The 18,073-nt window shown below is 35.1% G+C and overlaps 1 protein-coding gene across 4 annotated transcripts in view; it reads right to left on the bottom strand.

The window, feature by feature from the left end:
* Positions 1-18,073, bottom strand: part of LOC134529196 (SRSF protein kinase 3-like) — a 270,468-nt gene that overhangs the window by 33,918 nt on the left and 218,477 nt on the right. For all 4 annotated transcript variants that reach the window (XM_063363043.1, XM_063363045.1, XM_063363044.1 and 1 more), the window contains 6 exons: positions 14,849-14,936; positions 12,339-12,533; positions 9,692-9,854; positions 4,721-5,167; positions 4,097-4,321; positions 216-340 (listed from right to left, as the gene is read on the bottom strand). In XM_063363043.1, coding sequence (XP_063219113.1) covers positions 216-340; positions 4,097-4,321; positions 4,721-5,167; positions 9,692-9,854; positions 12,339-12,533; positions 14,849-14,936 — 1,243 coding nt within the window. The remainder of the gene's footprint in view (positions 1-215; positions 341-4,096; positions 4,322-4,720; positions 5,168-9,691; positions 9,855-12,338; positions 12,534-14,848; positions 14,937-18,073) is intronic.

Genomic DNA, 18,073 nt, shown 5'->3' with positions numbered 1-18,073 from the left:
GGGTTTCCTCGAGGTACTCCAGTTTTCCCCACCACTGCTCCGTTTACATCACTTCACACCTCATCATTTGTAATGGCCTGGATGTCGGAAAGACATTAAGCAGCAAATGATTAATTTTAATATTAAAGAATTGATATATAATCAATGTAAATATTTTATTATTACATATTTTTTTAATGGTAAAATAATAGTTAAGAAAACAGCAAGACACTTACACACCAACAAGAATTTCCTAAATCAGCTATCTTCACTTTTATATCGCAGACTTCTCGAACTGGGTCTGGTGTCTCACTCAATTGTTTAGCGTTTGGGCAGGAAGCTACACGCCGAAATGGTTTTCCTGTAAAGTCATGACAAGCAACTCAAAATTTAGCCATGATCACATAAACTACATATAAGTTTGAACATCTTTTGAAGCATCATAAAATGAGGACACAATACAAATATGGCCCTTCAAAATTTGTAACCTATACACTTCATCTATATTTAAGAACACGTAATAAATATATATTGTTTTAAATAATTGTTACAGCCACCTCTTGCAGCCTGGTGTTTCACTTACTTCAAAACATGGGGATGATGGATAGCCACTTCTGTTCTGCGTAAGTTTTGATTGGCGCAGCGCCTAATATTCCGTTTCACGTGAGGGACCGGCTTGTGTGTCATGCGTACTTGCGCTGTATGGAAACTACTTCAACCGAGACTAAGGGTTTCGGCATAAGTACAGCCATGTGCCTTAAATTGTGCATATATTGGCACAAAGTCTGTCAATGGAGCCATTTCCTTAAAAAATATATAATATTTACTTAAGAAATGGATATTTGTTTATTAATGCATCCAGTAGATATCGTTCCATCTACAGTTAGGGGCCATGGTGGTTATGTGGTAAGATCAGTTGCCTTCCAACAAGGTGATTAAGGTTCGATTCCCGGCGAGGTCAAATCCAGATTATTTATAAGTTGAAAACATGGTGGACGTTGCAGTGGGTCAGTTGGTTTTTTCGGGGTACTCCCAATTCTCCCACCCACTCATTCCATTTATGCTTCAGTCTCATCTCATCACCCCTGAATGCTCTAATGCACTTGATGTCGAAATGACTTGTGCCCTTCCATTAGTTTGTTTGTTCGATCATTCTTTCTTTCATTCATCCATGTACAGTTAGTTGTACAAAGACTGCTGACAAATTACATAAATGTTGTTATCAATCATCCTGTTTAAATTATATAAATATCAACTGTTTACCTGGTTTAACCATATTAAGAACCATAAAATGTTAAACAAATCACATGTCTGCCAGTTCTTTGTTAAAAAATATATTTTCTGGTACAAACTAGATTGTTGTGGTTTTTTACTTGAGTGTCCACACACTGATGAGAGCAAAAATGAAAGTAATGATTGACAGCTTTAGTTATGTTACGGAAACATTTTTTGATAACTGAAGCATTTTGATTAGAACTGAAGCACTGCACAATTACATGTGAATTTATACCAAACAGGTAGATGTTCATTTAGATAGTATTTGTCAGCAGAGATTGTACACAATATGTAAGGATGCCACACTTTGTGATTTAATGGGCACAAAGATGGGCTACAAGCTTATCCTACGGCATGATGGTGTCCACATGGCTGATTAGAGTTCCTGTTCTCTTGTAAAACCTGATGCCAAAACCTCCCCTCTCTACAAACTGTTAAACCTTACTGTTCACGACCTGCTGGGCTCTCCAAGAATCCCACATGCCTCATCATGCCCTGCTAACTCTCCTGATCAAATAACACTCACGCGATTCAAAGTTCATTAATGTAATTTATTAAATACTCAAAACAATGCACCCGCTACTGTTAAAAAGTGCCGGCTGCCATGTAACCGGCTTAGAGGTAACTTATTGTTGGTGATTAAATTCCATCTAGTGGTCACCTACTTTCGTAAATGATTCGGGATGGGGGCCAAAGTTCTTTGTTATCAATTTTATGGCAGCAAGTATTTGATCCGTATTGACATATTATTGATATAGTGCTTGTGTGCCAATCATTTTAAACATGCTAGCTTCAGTCACAGCTCTGGCAAAATTTTGGTGAAAAGGGTTATTTAAAAGCCTATAGTGTTATTCAGTGTTACTCAAAGATTTTCTCGTGGTTATACCAGCTTTCAGAGAAGTTATATCAATGTTGTAACATTGCATTACCTCTTCCCACTTTATATTATTTAAAAAGAAGTACTAATTATTATTTAAGTTTAAATATTAAGTCATTTTCTGATATTTCACAAGTACCAGTAAATTATCTGGTTATAATGTCTACATGGTCATAGCAACATATGGCAATGATACCAATTTGCATTAGGTAATGCTGTAAAGTATTACTGAGAGGTTATTTAATTTTTTTTTCAAAAGCCATTAAAAGTAATTTGTACTATTTTCAGCTGGTTGGCCAATATGTGTATTCATGTAGTTTTTATATTTTATTTGCTGTATTCCTTTATTTACCAATGCTTGGGTATCAAGACTGTTTTAGAACATTTGAATGATGTATAATAACAATAGTGTGAGAATGGTGAGTTACAGACATTCCCATTAAAGTAATTAGTCTGTGTAAGAAAGAGAAATAGGAAGTTCCACATTGAAAGGAAATCACAATGAAACTTGGGAGGTGGTAATATTGTAAAGAGGAAGGAAGTCTACTCGTCTGTTGCCATTTGTTAGTCATTATTTGGAGGTTGACCGAGATGGTAGCATTTCGGGTGGTGGCTCACCAAATCTCTAGTACCACGGACAGTCATGGTGCATTTTCGACCGGTCACAGGAAAGCAACAAAACAAAATAGATAGAAATGTGAAATCTTCGCCAAATAAAAGGTAAATTCTTGGTGAGTTTACCTTTTATTTGGCGAAGATTTCACATTTCTATCTATCTTGTTTTGTTGCTTTCCTGTGACAAGTCGAAAATGCACCATGACTTTAAGGGCACAATGTAGTTGCTGAGAAACTTCACATTTGTGGTCCGGGACAGACTGTTAACATTTATTTCAGATTATTTCATCTTGACTATTTGATCACATGTGGCAGCGTAGGCTTACATAAAGCCTTCAAAAATTTTGGTGTTCGGCCTGAGAGAAGAATGCGTCTCTCGATCACAATACCACAAGTTGTAAGCGATGGCAGGATATAATTATTGTCATCAGGCTAAAAACCATTGAAAATTATATAAATTTGTTTCCGGAGCGATGAACTGTTATGAAGTTGTGCATTTGAGAATTTTTTTAAATGTAAATTTTCTTCATTGTGAAATTGCAGCCACGTTGCATGTTTGATAAAAGAAAACAAACTACAAACTTTAATGTAATCCTTTTATTTCCATAAGAAAAAGCTGATATAATTCCATATTACCTCATCATGTTCAACATTCTAAACTATTCAGTGTTTGAGAGTACCCAAGGAAAAATTCTCTACAAGTGTTTTTCATGAACTGTAACAGCGTTGTATCTCTTGTGACCAGGTAGTTCGCGCCCTGTTATACTGTCAAATTATTATAAAGCTAATTCCATACAACATTTATTATAATGACAGGTTGACAGAAATAAGTAAACAAAATCCCCTTTTAGACACTGATAGCTTATCAATTGCTATACAGATTTGCTATTTTGAATAATGCCAAAGGTAAAACCCATTTATTAGCTATAATTTATAATTTGGAGCACTATAATCTGGAAGCCTAAATTCAGATTTTATGCAATTTATTTGTACTTCTATACACCAGCTGACTTGAAACACATAAATGCCAGAAGACAAACAATGCAAAACATAAACTAACAAAACTTAATTTGTAATATTGTGCATCTTAACCAATAATGTATGTATCAGTGAAGCTTAATTAAAAAGAACAATCTTTACCTCCACATCATTATGATTGCTATGAATTAACATTTCCAATATTTTGAGAATAAACCATGGAAGCAATATTTTAATATTTTGTATCTTTTAAATATGTTTTGAAGAGGACACATTAAAATATGTCTGTGGTAGTTTTTAATAGAGTCGTAAACAGTATAAACAAGTCCATGTTTATAGGTTGTCATATTGTGCACAGCTGAACACACTTACCCATTTTCTCACATGTCTTCTGTGGACTCTCGTGGACTTCTGTTATCGCTTGGCTCTCACTGCGCTCTAGTGGTACATGTGATTTTTGGTTTTTTGTATCATAAGCATTATGACCATTGCATAATAGCAATGATTCAGCCTCTGAGAGATGCAAACCACTTTGAGAACTAGCTGGCTGAATGTTGGCATGTTCCATCTCCGCAAAACTTCGACGATTCTCTATATCTATACAAAGAGAATTGGTAACCTTTGCTGATAAAGAGCTAAACCCAAAAAAATTCTAATTTCCTACAAATGTAAGTTCATTCCAAAATTTCATGCTAACTGAAAATACTATCACATGATTTGACATTTATAGTTTTAACTTGACAAGTGAATAAAACAAAATATGTTATTAATAATACATCTTAAATAAGTAAATAAATAAGATTATTTTCCATAATAAGTACTAAATCAATTTTAAAAAAAGGTGTACTAATATGGCAATATCTTTCTATAACTATCTCAGAACTAGAAACACAAAATGGTTTTCTTGCTAAATACATTTTTTCTGCACATGAAAAATGTCTATCTGGGACAGTTAGGCACAAAATATGCAGCCTAATAACATTACATTTTACTTACTTAGTTTGCACTTGGTGGAGTCATCACAATCTTTCCTTGCATCTGAGAGTAAAGCTTTAATGGAAGGATAGTCAGCAGCAACGTCAGCTTCTCCCAGAAGCGAGTTGAGAGGAAGCAAGCTCAGAGGAACCAATGAGAAATCAGCCAATTCAGGTACTACTTCCGACCCTTCCATTCCATTTAGTCCATCACTTTCATTATCTGCTTCCAATTCCAGATCCACATCATTATCATCTTCCTCCTCCTCCTCTTCTCCTTTACCCTCTGCTTCAGACGTAGCAATCACACTTGAACTGTTGAGACCATCCAACTCTTCCAACTGTTGAATTTGTTTCTCAAGAAGCTCAGCTTGCTTCTTTGCTTTCTTTTTCAGTTTCTTCTTTTTACTTCGAGACATCTTTAAGTTGGGATCGAGGGTTTGCTGGTACTCTTTTGGAGCAGTACTTACTGAAACACAAAAAAAAGTAATGAATGTTAAATGTAAAGTCAATCAATGATAATTTAGTTCTGAAAGCCATTCAACAAAATACTTAAATTGTAACCACATGGCAAATCTGTGAACAACAAAATCAATAAAAGTTAATGAAATATTGAAACAGTTGGCCAGAACATGGAACCTACTATGTAGTTACAAGTGCAATGACAATATAACTACTTCAAATGGGCAGTTACCTAGGCCGTTAATATTTTTGTAAGAAAGTAACGAACCTCAAAACAGCACAAAAAGTTCATATGAAAGTACATATGGCCTGGATCGTTCCTGGGTTACATGACTTTTCTAAGGTGCTGCTTAAGTTAAGCTGCTTAACAGCTATGCTTGAAACACCCATTTGTGCAACTGCAATATTGCCTGTGTACCAACAACCGGTTAGTCCGTGCATTACAAGCTTGCAGGCTACTTTTGAATTGGATAAACGTCCATGATTACAGAGTCTTAGTAAAGACAATTATTTGAAACTAGTAATATAAGAAGAGCATGGCATCTGACAAGTGAGATGGATGTCAAATAGAACTAGCAACAAACAATACAAATTAATTTCTATCCACAATCTGTATAATTGGGAGTTGACGAGATGGCAAGTCTCTGGGAATAGGTGGTAGTGATTGTTGCCATACTTCTCTCTGTCCCGGGTCAGTAGCGATACAGCGTGCTACTAGTCATTCCAAAAGTAGCAGACTTCTGACAGTCAAAGTTATATTCAGTTACGATCGAGAGGGTTTACTATCACATATTCAAGAAAAAAAATAGTCATAAGTAAGGTTTCATGACGTATGTACTTGCAGGTAAGCCTTGCACCATATATATGTTAGGAATCATGACATTCATCACATCTTTCTTAAAATGTTAACATTTTTTAAATTATAACGTATGATAAATAAAAACATTAATTTTTCTTTACTGCTTCACTCACAAATATGCATTAAAACAATTGTCACTTTATTACAAACTATCACCCAACTCCTTTAATGTTAGTCAAAAGTTTAATAGTATTATTACAATCAGGAACCAAGGACTAAAGGAACCAAGTATAAAAATTGGATGGCATTGGCTTACTTTCCATCAAAGTTTTATGTGCATGACAGATTATGAAATTTGTTGGATGTAAAACAAGAATGGTAATTCAAAATCTTGCCTAGTAAAATTGTATTTCATGGGCATTTCCAACACAACAAAACTTTAAAATGGCAAACACATGGCACATAAAAATGGTTATGATGCTACATTATTCTTGTATGAAAGATGTCCATTGCAACAGTATTTCTGATTGTAGTGAAATAACTACCCAAGTGACCAAAGTACCGCTGTAGTGCAGTACACTCTGTAACACTCAGGCTACTCTAGTGATTCAATAAATTATACGAGTTTATTTAAAAATTTATCTTTATTCTCAAAGAAAAGGAAAAATTTTTTTAACTAAGCTGACTTTTCCGTCAGTGCATCTCTTTTAATGTATATCACAACTTTCTTCCCATAGCTGGGGGAAAAAAAAAACTCAAAATTTATTGTTGAAACGTTTTTTTTTGAAAATTTTTAAATATTATTTTGGTCCATTTACAAAGTCTACAATAATAATTGTATTAAGAGAAGCACTTTTATAGAATGCTGTAAGGCACTGCCATCTATAATTTAATCTCACATTTTCAGTGTAAAGCACATGGTCTGCGGCACAGTGGTATGTCAATATCACATTTTACTATCTAACTATGGCAAAATTCATCTTTTACCCTCACTACAAAAGTGAAATGCCTCAGTGAGATCATTATCACAGGGGACCCACATGGTAAATAAATAAACCAGACCTTCCAATAACTTTTCTAGCTCTAAAAGTAAGAAAAGTTACAATGTAAGTTGTCCAATATGTAAAAAAAATAACACCAAAGCTAACTTTTTATAAAAACATTATCACTATTTGTTACATCCCAAACAAATTTCTGGTTACACTGAGCTTTAGGACATAATATATAATTTGCTGCAATTGAGACAGTACATTACACAAACTGAAATGTTATCTTGTTAACTATAACAAACTAACAACCTACAATGAAGTTTCATACCATACACAAATATCTTGCTTCTACAAAATGTCTGTCTTATTTGAATTTACTATTGGCATACCTAGTGACAGCAAATTTCATTACAGTACAATCATTCTACAATCTACAAATACTAAACAAATAGTGATAAAATCACTTTTTACATCAATATCATAAACACCAAGGTAATACAATATGTGAGGACTACAAAATTTTGAAAAGCTAAAACATTAAAAAAAAAATTGAAACATAAAGTCATTATTTTTTTTAACCTAATGGTACAAAGAAGTTGAGTTTAGCCTGGAAGGGGTATCATATGGCCTTTAGTTATAGTAAGGACAATTACATGGTTTGACATGAAATTTGTGTTAACATGCAAGAAATTTTACTACTGACATTGGCCAGAACTATGCCCACTTTAGCCCTGATATGCCACCAACTCCCTCCTTACACATAATCTCCCCTGCTCTGTCTATGTTGTCTATGTATGTGACACTAGCTGCCCGACCCGGCTTCGCACGGCTATACTAATGGAAAAAAATTAAGCCACATCTCCCATTTACAGTAATGGTAAATAAAAAAAAATTCAATGAAAATTCATTACAATGCTGTATAAAGTACCGGAGATAAAATGAATAGCACCGATGGTTTCCCGACTCGTGCACGCAACGTACAACTGATATATAGATACAAGTCCTTGTCAGAATTGTAACGGGAGAGGAAAATTATTGATGGTCCGAAAAATGAAAATTAATTAAAAATAATAAAAATAATTCTAGTAAAAGAAAAAAAAACAAATTAAACACAGAGAGGAAAAAAAACAATAGTTTAGGTTTGCGATTTAAAGTGATAAAAAGTACAATTTAAATACTAATTGAACTCTTATGAAGGTACTGATTGCTTCGTTGTTAATATCACACGGGTGTTTTTTACTTGTATGGGGAAATTAAGAATGATAAGGCATCTAGTGTGAGGCAACAATGTTAATAGGCAATAGGAAATAAACTTCTAGCGCCTGCGGCATTGTCAACACACACTTCGTACGTGTACTGCATGTTGTATCTAACCCCCTCCAACGCATTTGATTCTAAATTGGACTTTTAGTAAGGATCCTTAATGTTATTGGTAATATAATATAGCCTATAGCCTTCCTCGATAAATGTACTATCCAACACTGAAATAATTTTTCAAATCGGACCAGTGGTACCTGAGATTAGCGCGTTCAAACAAACAAACAAACAAACAAACTCTTCAGCTTTATAATATTAGTATAGATGTGACGTGAGGCAGCTTTTAAAAAGCGCGCCACTGGCCCAGAAGAGGATCGAGTGATTGAAGTTAAAAGTAGTTTGACATTCCTGTTAATACCTTAAAATATAATAAATATAAAATGCTGTTTTATTCCCCAAGGATTTTGTTTCTATTCAGCTAAGCCTATCGACCTTTTCTTTAAACAACTGTATTATTTCTATATTGTCTCCAGACAAACTCTGACATTCCAGTACACACCCCTGAGTGGCTATACATTTTTAAACTTGACATATTTAAATACAGTAATTATAAAGGTTTTTTAAATAATATAATTTGTTTTAATTATGTGATGATATTTAATGCATAAGTTTTGCAGCGGCATGGATCCAGTATCTCACAACAGTCATAAACGAGGTGGGAAGAGTCCTGTTCAGTGGCCATTTTCTTATATCCAGCCTTGTCTTCAATCATTACCACCCAAGGTAGAGCATCTGCACCCCGGGGACTTCACTGCTTGTCATCACTGACTGCTTACTTCTGTTATTTCAATTTAATGCTCTAAATCACTTTATCATCATTCTCACGGCCTGCCTCAGGAGGCACACTGTTTAAATAATCATTTTTAACCCTTTTAAAGCGACTGTGAAATGACCGCATGAGTAAATTGACGGCCACGAGGGTGACAGTCTACAACTACGTATCCCGATCCATGCGCGAGGCATTTTATAGTATTATAGAAAGAAACGTGTAAAAACCATGTCAAAAAATGGTGTCAATAGTAAGCTGAAATTGGTTCTTTATCACACATTGACTTCTGGTATAAGGCGTTCAGGACACCATTAAGAACCCACTCTTTCAAGTAAGCGTGTGCGATAGTCAGAGCGGATTAGGTCTGGAAGGGTTGAGGAGGTTCAAGCAGGGCAGTTCTAGTCTCATTCCACACACGGGAGACGTCACGACCCTGTTAAGGAGTCTCCGCCAGGTCTGTGTGGCCAATAAACATACGATTTGTACAGGAAATACGGGTGTAGGTGTTGCAGTACGTAATATTGTTTTACTCTCCATAACACATAAACATCATCTATAAATAAAACTTATAAATAATAAGCTACAAATTAACTACAAATTATGATTCACATCCATGACTTGCTTACAAAAATATAGTTTGTAACTATGTCAACACACCAAGAGAACCAGGAAGTTTGAGTCCCATTTTGTGCCACTGGGTGGCTTCGGACGCCAGTTTTCGCACGTAGCTTTCTTCAACACACAGAAGGATGTTTTCTGGTTTGATATCGGTATGAATAATTCTGCACTTTGAGTGCAAATAATCCAAACCTTCCAGCACCTATAAAAAGTCAAATAAAAGCAGATAGCTCCAATGATTTGGTCAAAACAAATTAAGTTAGTCCAATTCAATGAAAATTTTTGCAAATTGAATGACAGTTGGGTTAATGAATAAATCCTTGCAAGCTAAAAACAAAGATTGTGTTAAATTGCAATGAGTGATATTTCTTTAGTCACTTTATTCATTCATGCATTTCTAATTTCTAGCCAATAAATTGTAGCCTAAACATACAGGCACAGAACACTGCTATTAAAATACACGAGACACAAATAACCAATAATAAAAAATAAACACAAGACAAGAGAACATGACACTAATAAATTAATATGTAAGTATGAACAAAACCTACAACTTTCAGGACATTAAAAAACACAAATAATATACATTGTACGACAGCAGCTAACTACCCTCTGCAAGAGCTGGTAGGGTAATCTCTAGCTCACCTTTTACCTGGAGTGAGTTGCAGTCTTGTTATAATGATATAAATAATAGTACATGGCATAGGTTAGTGGCACTTTACATCTAAAAATTGTCATTCTGGGGATATTGTGGTGATATTGTAGTGGACTCGAGAGAGAATGTGCATGAATGTGTGTGTGTGTGTGTGTGTGTGTGTGTGTGTGTGTGTGTGTTGAGTGCCAGACTGTGGATATTTAGGCTGAAGACAAACACTCAGCCGGAAGAGCATGGGGACACAAGGTGAGGGCAGTGTTCCTGGTCATTGGCGTAGTTAACAGGACAGTGCAGAGTCAGAACTCAGGAGTCCCCGACAATCGGCTGAAGGGGATGCCATAACACACTACAATGAGATACACCAGACTTGGATGGTAGCCAGTTAATTTTTGCACCACAGAAATTAGTTTCTACAGTGCATACACGTAGGGGGGGATGGGTGGCAAAAATGCTGTTGTTGCACAGGAAAGGGTCTATAGTTCCACGCTCAGGACTGATAACAGCAGGGCATCATGGTTCTCTTTTTACCCGTCATAGGGACAACGCGTCATCGGTATGAAGCTTCACCACCAAACGCGAGCATGGATTGAAAATTGTCTTTCGTTTAGATTGCTCTTTATTATGCCCACTGACGACCGAGACTAACACCACATAGATAATTCTTGAAAAGTCATTGAAAGTCTAATGGAAGGAGGGCTAACTACCACTATCAGGTCTTCAGGAATGGATTACCTACATGTATGATACTAATACACCAATGTATTCCAGCTTCCACTTTATGCATTGCTTATCAAGTAAATGTCATACGGTAAAAAAATTGCTGCCACTAGCTTCACATAAGCTTTGATAACATTATGTACATTCTTGGAATGGCCTACAAAGATTTTGATCCACAACAGAAAAAGATACACATTTTTGCAGCATATTGTCACCACTGATGAGACCTGTGGGTCCAAACAAGCAACAGTCTAATAACTAGCATTTCCCACAATAGCTATGTTCCAAAGAGAGTTTTACATAAACCTGTAATGTGAAGGTCATGCTACTATGGGCATAACACTATGAATGTGTCATGATTTGTCTTGCTGTATTCAGCATGAAATTGTCAATGCAGCATATTATTGCCATTTCCTTTAGCACACCGAGTTGGTAAGGTTATATGCAAAAAAATTTACATTTCCTACTGAAAATACACCTAGCTTCTAATATAAAAAAGTCCACCCAAGATAGCCAAGGCATTGAGAGGTTGTGATTTTGACTTGTTTTCATGGTTGGAAGAATTCACCAGGCCCTACACTTTCTATTATTCCTTTATATCTTCCAGTGTTGGAGTGTTACATCGCTGTAATCATAGAGAACACTTTGTTTATGGTATTTAACAACTCTCTCAAACTTGGCAAACAATATAATAATTGCCAGGGAAAACAATGAACGTATGAAAATTTTTTTTTTTCATGTATCTATTATAACTCACGTATGAAAAACTTTGAAAATTAAACTCATGTATTGTAGAACTATGGCAGAGCACCAATCTTATTGCATGCCTTTCATCGTCAAAGAGTTTATTAGAGATGGTAACACACAACAAAAATCAGAGATAGCAAGGAAGGAATTGGCTATAGTCTAGAATATGAAAATATCCCAAAATTTGCTTGACCTGATTTATGGAAAATTTGGAAAGCAAAATTTAGGATGAACCAATCATTTCATTAAATTTGTGTCCTTTAAAATGTTGATACACTGTCTTGCCATCTTAACACCTAACTTCATTTGTTAAAAATAAAAGTCAAAATCTGAAGAGATTCGTATCATAGTATTTTATTTTATTTTATTAATATTTTTTGTACTTCATACATTAATGTATCCTATTATATCAAAGTACATTTCAGCACTCGTGCATTATGTTTGCTTAGACATGTACAATATATTTAACTGTTAGCATACACAACAGAAACAACTACCATTTTACTTTTTTTTTAGCTTAACATGTATCACTACACAAGTTGAAACCATTAAATTTATAATACTTACTTGACGGATTATAGATTTTACATTTTGGAGTGGAATACCCTGATAGTTACTTCGAATGATTAGTTTCAATAAATTATGGCCTAGGACTTCAAACACCATACAAACATGAGTTCCATTCACACCACTGATTTTGAAGTCATCCAGCAACTGGACAGTTTTGTCCCGTTTGGGGTCATTCACATCAGTCTCTCTTACCTGCAACAGAAGAATTCAATCCATTAATATTCATAATAACAGCTTTCAGTACGTTCATTTAAAGTGAAATAAATTATAGCTCACAAAAAACAACACAATAACTTAATTTAATGGCAGGAAACAATTATGGTGACAAAGAAAAATTTTTTCCTGATACCTAACACTTACCTAATAAGGATTTCATACTCTTTTTGATAGCCAAACAGCAAACACCATTGTGCATAGAAATGGCCGCCTTATAAACACCTTGCAAACAGTGCATGGATTTATGAACAAAATTTATGAGATTTTATTCTGTACTGCGATCTCATAGAATAATTATTTTCCGAGCCACATGTGTAAGACTAGAAATATTCACATTTCCCACCTACGAGCAATACAAATACATCATCGACAAGGTTATTTTAAGATTAAGTTGAAAAATATCATTCACAGAAAATAAAATTATGTATGAAAAACAGTTTTTGTATACAGTGATTTGCCACTTTCAGAGTTTTATGATAGCAGCAACAGCAAATCTTGAGAACACAAACAATTATTCGACATTTTGACCAACTTGGCCAATATATCTACTGTGCACTCTCTGAAGTTCAATTCCAAACAAAACTTCACTTCAAGAAACAATTTTTATGTTAAGTTTCAGTCAGATTGTTTCATTCTAGTGACTACTGTACACACAATATCAAGTAGTTTGCAACTTAAAGTTATTTCAGTCTATATTTTGAATGATGAGTTGAGGTGTTTATGTTTTTTAATTGGGAAGTGTACAATTTATTTAATGGTCATAAGAAGTTTAGAAGAGAAAGGTGAGAAAAATAGTTTGAAGATGTGATTATGAATTATGAGAGAAATTTTGTTACCAATCTTCACTCAGCATTGTGATAAACAAGTTAATATATACTAAAAATATTTTTTTTGACCATAACTATTTTAGTATATTCTCATCTATGAAGTCCCTTGCTCTTTGTGTTTTAAGTTACTTATGGCAGTTATTATGTACTTAATCTTCACAGCTGTTTCCCTCGTCATCTACCAACTAGCCTTGCAAGAGTCATCTACATAAATGTGTGTGCCCTCAACATTACTAAACAATTAAGAAAGTGTCTCTTCAGATTTTGAAACTAAGTAGTTTTATCATTCTTGTGTTGCAATGTCTGTCAAATCCTGAAATTGCACGTGTCCCCTTTAAAAATGCCCTCAACATTAAAAGATGATCCACCCCACAATACAGAGAGACCCTTCTGCTCACAGTTGACCATCTCAGTCAACAAGATTTCACCAGGGTTAAGGTGGCATGGAGCAAGGAGGATTGTAGAGTTCCCGTTGAAAGTATTATATGCATGCAGTGTCTTCACAGAGGCTCAGGCTGGAAAACTTGCTAACTCCCTAAATCCAGCGAGGTAAACACTTTCTTAACACAGTGTGCATATCAGAGAACACAACATAATACCGCCAAGAACATCACCCATCGCATAGCTCCACATATGTAACTCAACTGTTGCTAATGAATTTGTAATACTTCTAAAGGTTTTAAATGTAGATGCAAAAAAGCAACATCAAGATGCCAAAATAAGAAGTCCCAAGTCATCACCAATCTACTCATACTTGACCCTCAAACCAACAGACCAACCATGTCATTGGGAATTGAGAAAAGAATTTAATAAATTTACTAGCACTCACTATTTGATAAACAAAAGGGTTATAGGGTTATACTACAGAGTTCATACCATGATAGAATACCCCTCATTGTCCAGACTCCTAGATGAGAAAAACTATGCAATGTGCCTTGTATTTGAAAGACCACAGAGGTCACAACAGATTAAAACTCAAAAGCAAGGTAAATCAAATAATAGCAGCAAACATGTGCAAAAATAGTTTAAAACAAAAAATTACACAACTATGTGCCTCATATGCTGTTACAAATAACAACAATCATGTAATAAAGTTACAACACTTTCACTAACACCTTTAATTAATATATCTTCTAATTTCATGAAATATTCATGCATGAATTATTGTGGCTAAATCTGTGCAAGTTGTGAGAATCTACATGTACAAGTTCAATGAGTAGTGATGAACTGTCGTAAGTAGTTTCTACCACTTTACATCTCTATTATTTTCAGAATCAGCTTGTGGTATTCATTACATTCCACCTAATAAACACTCACCATTTAAGGGCAATACTATTATAATATAGCATGGAGGATATTTACATGAATAAAATTATGGAAATAATCCTTGCAAGTGGCAACAAAACTAAACTAGAAATTCTGTGTGTATGTATACATACATTTTTTATGCATACTGATACTTACAGATTTGAGCAATTTAATTTCATCTAGAGCAGTCTCAGTGTAGTGGGCTGCACTCTTCACTACTTTCAAAGCTACAAAGCGTTTGGCCCTACGAAATGAAACATCCAGTCATCAGTATATATCCTCGTACCACTCAATTACATAGCTACAGTCAATACTAATATCCTCTCCGTAGTTCACTGAAGAAATGTGAGCAAATATTTCATAAAGGACTTATTTTATAACAACAGTCTATCTTAAAGTCTTTAACTAAAACATTCTAACAATTTAAATGACATTAACAATAACATTTCAAGACATACAATTTATTTTCATTTAAAAGTCATACATGAACATTGTTAAATTGGTCTTAAGATGTCTTAACATTTTTGTGCTAGGAGACCAGTTTGTCTCATTGCAGTTTTTTATTAACCTGTAGAGTTCACAGAAAAATGATTGAACAAATAGTTTTTAAGAAGTTTGTGATAGCAAAAAAAAATACACTTTTGATTTATTACCCTACTTATTTTGTATGGATTTGCAAATATTCTTCCCTGTTAAGACCATGAAACTATAATTCCAAATTCTCACAAGCAAGAAGCAGCTACACAAATTACACAAGTACAAAATTACTTCTATAATTTAATATAAATAAATAATATACCAGCATATTAGAATCATTCAGGATTTTAAAAATTAATACTAAACATATTTTTTATTTAGTCTATGTGTAAACAACAGAATGGAATTTAGAATGTACTAGTTTATTTTAAATACAAGCAGGCCTCAAATTTAGAGTATGTATAAGTTTGGCTCAGTTCACATTTAAGAATGTTAAACATTACCAAATCTAAAATAACTATCATACAATATGCTTGAACTCAATAAGTTTCTAATAAAATGGTACTGGTTATCTACATACAAAACAATGTATACATCCATAACAGCTGTTCAGTAAATAAAACATACACTCAATGTTTCCTAACAGACTGCATAAGACTGATGTGTTCATGTGTTTAGGTACGTAAGTCCTTCATACATGTCTCTACTATCGATTTAAATTAAATTTATAGTGCGAACTATCGTACATGTTTAACCAGGGGTTCTAATATGCTATAAAGTGTGATTTTTCATGATCTCTGTCACAAAACAAATTTTATTTAACCCACTTAGAAAATTTTCTCCAATATAGCAGGTACGTAGCGTCCTTCATACATGTCTGTTATATTTCTCTGTATCGTGAGGTAGAGTACAGTTCCACTCGATCTACTCTGTTTTGCAGTAGGTACCAGTTTTTAATTTTTTGAAAGTGAGACCTTTCGATACAATATTTTCTTGGTATCATGAACTAGAATACAGCCCCACCCGGTAAAATATATTTTGCGATATCAGTATTTAATTTACTAAAAGCGAGACTATTTTATATAATATTAGCTGACCCGGCAAACTTCGTACCACCTAAAGCCCTTTTCACAATACCGCGATGCGACGCGACGCGGCGCGATGTGACGTGACGTCATACCAAACCAGCCAATCACAACTACATCGCCCGCGATGCGCGACAGCTCACTTGGCGACGAGGCTGTTTCGTCGCTTCGGCGATGTCGCTGATGACGTCAGAAATAACAGCCAATCAGAAACAAGATTGTGGTAAAGAAGAAGAACTGAAAACAAGAGTTAAGAAACGATGTATTAATGCATCTAAGTAATGTTAGTAAACAACACGTGGATTTTGTTCAATTGAAATGAGTTTTGAAGAGCGTCTGATTGATGAAGTTCAGAAAAAGCCGTGTTTGTACGATGTTTCTAGTACATAACAAATATTGTAATTAGACGGAGAAAAATAATGCTTGGTTAGAAATATATTATGGGCTTCGCGATTCATATCCATAATTAAATGCTTCTACCAGTCAGTCAGTGTACAAAATGCTTCTACCAGGCAGTCAGTGTACAAATATAATAACAATCTGAATATTACCGCCCAAAACTTTTGTTTACAACCATGTTGTAAAATATCCCCAGCAGAGTGCAGGCTGGTTCGGTTTTTTTCGCCAGCTGCATGGCGATCGCGTCGCGCTATTATGAAGTGCACTAGCTGGCGACATATATTTACGTCGCTGCCTTCGCTACATCGCGTCGCCAGATCGCGTCGCATCGCGGTATTGTGAAAAGGCCTTAACAGTCAATGAATATCGTGTTAACTTTTAGCTAAACTTAATTTAGGATTTTATTAACGTAATAAATTGAATACTAAAAATTCAATAAAAGTACAAAAATCGAGTATTTAAATTGCATGTCAGCAATACATTTGCTTTATTTGAAGCTATGTATTTTGCTGCATGGGTTGCACTCAGGTTGAGTCTCTTCAGTGAAGCACCTTGCGATATACGTCATTTTTTGTTTTGTTATCAGGCGCAAGAACAAATAAAGCGGATGGTTTGCAGACATGTGAACATGCCACGTACAATTGACCATGAGATAACATGCATTTTCTAGATTCAGACCACAAACACTAAAGCCCTTTTCACAATACCGCGACGCGACACGACGCGACGCGACGCGACGTGACGTCATACCAAACCAGCCAATCACAACTACATCGCCCGCGATGCGCGACAGCTCACTTGGCGACGAGGCTGTTTCGTCGCTTCGGCGATGTCGCTGATGACGTCAGAAATAACAGCCAATCAGAAACAAGATTGTGGTAAAGAAGAAGAACTGAAAACAAGGGTTAAGAAACGATGTATTGATGCATCTAAGTAATGTGGATTTTGTTCAATTGAAATTAGTTTTGAAGAGCGTCTGATTGATGTTCAGAAAAAGCCGTGTTTGTACGATGTTTCTAGTACCTAACAAATATTGTAATCAGACGGAGAAAAATAATGCTTGGTTAGAAATATATTATGGGCTTCGCGATTCCTATCCATAATTAAATGCTTCTACCAGTCAGTCAGTGTACAAATATAATAACAACAATCTGAATATTACCACCAAGAACTTTTGTTTACAACCATGTTGCAAAATATCCCCAGCAGAGTGCAGGCTGGTTCGTTTTTTTTTTTTTTCGCCAGCTGCATGGCGATCGCGTCGCGCTATTATGAAGTGCACTAGCTGCCTTCGCTACATATCGTCGCCAGATCGCGTCGCATCGCGGTATTGTGAAAAGGCCTTAAGGATTGGCCTTGTGATTTATTAATCGTCATGGCGAATGCAAGACGAATCGGAAATTGACTTTGTTTAAACTCA

This window comes from Bacillus rossius, chromosome 2 (genome assembly GCF_032445375.1).
Source record: "Bacillus rossius redtenbacheri isolate Brsri chromosome 2, Brsri_v3, whole genome shotgun sequence".
NCBI classification, from domain to species: domain Eukaryota; kingdom Metazoa; phylum Arthropoda; class Insecta; order Phasmatodea; family Bacillidae; genus Bacillus; species Bacillus rossius.
This window is presented reverse-complemented; position numbering and strand designations above follow the sequence as displayed.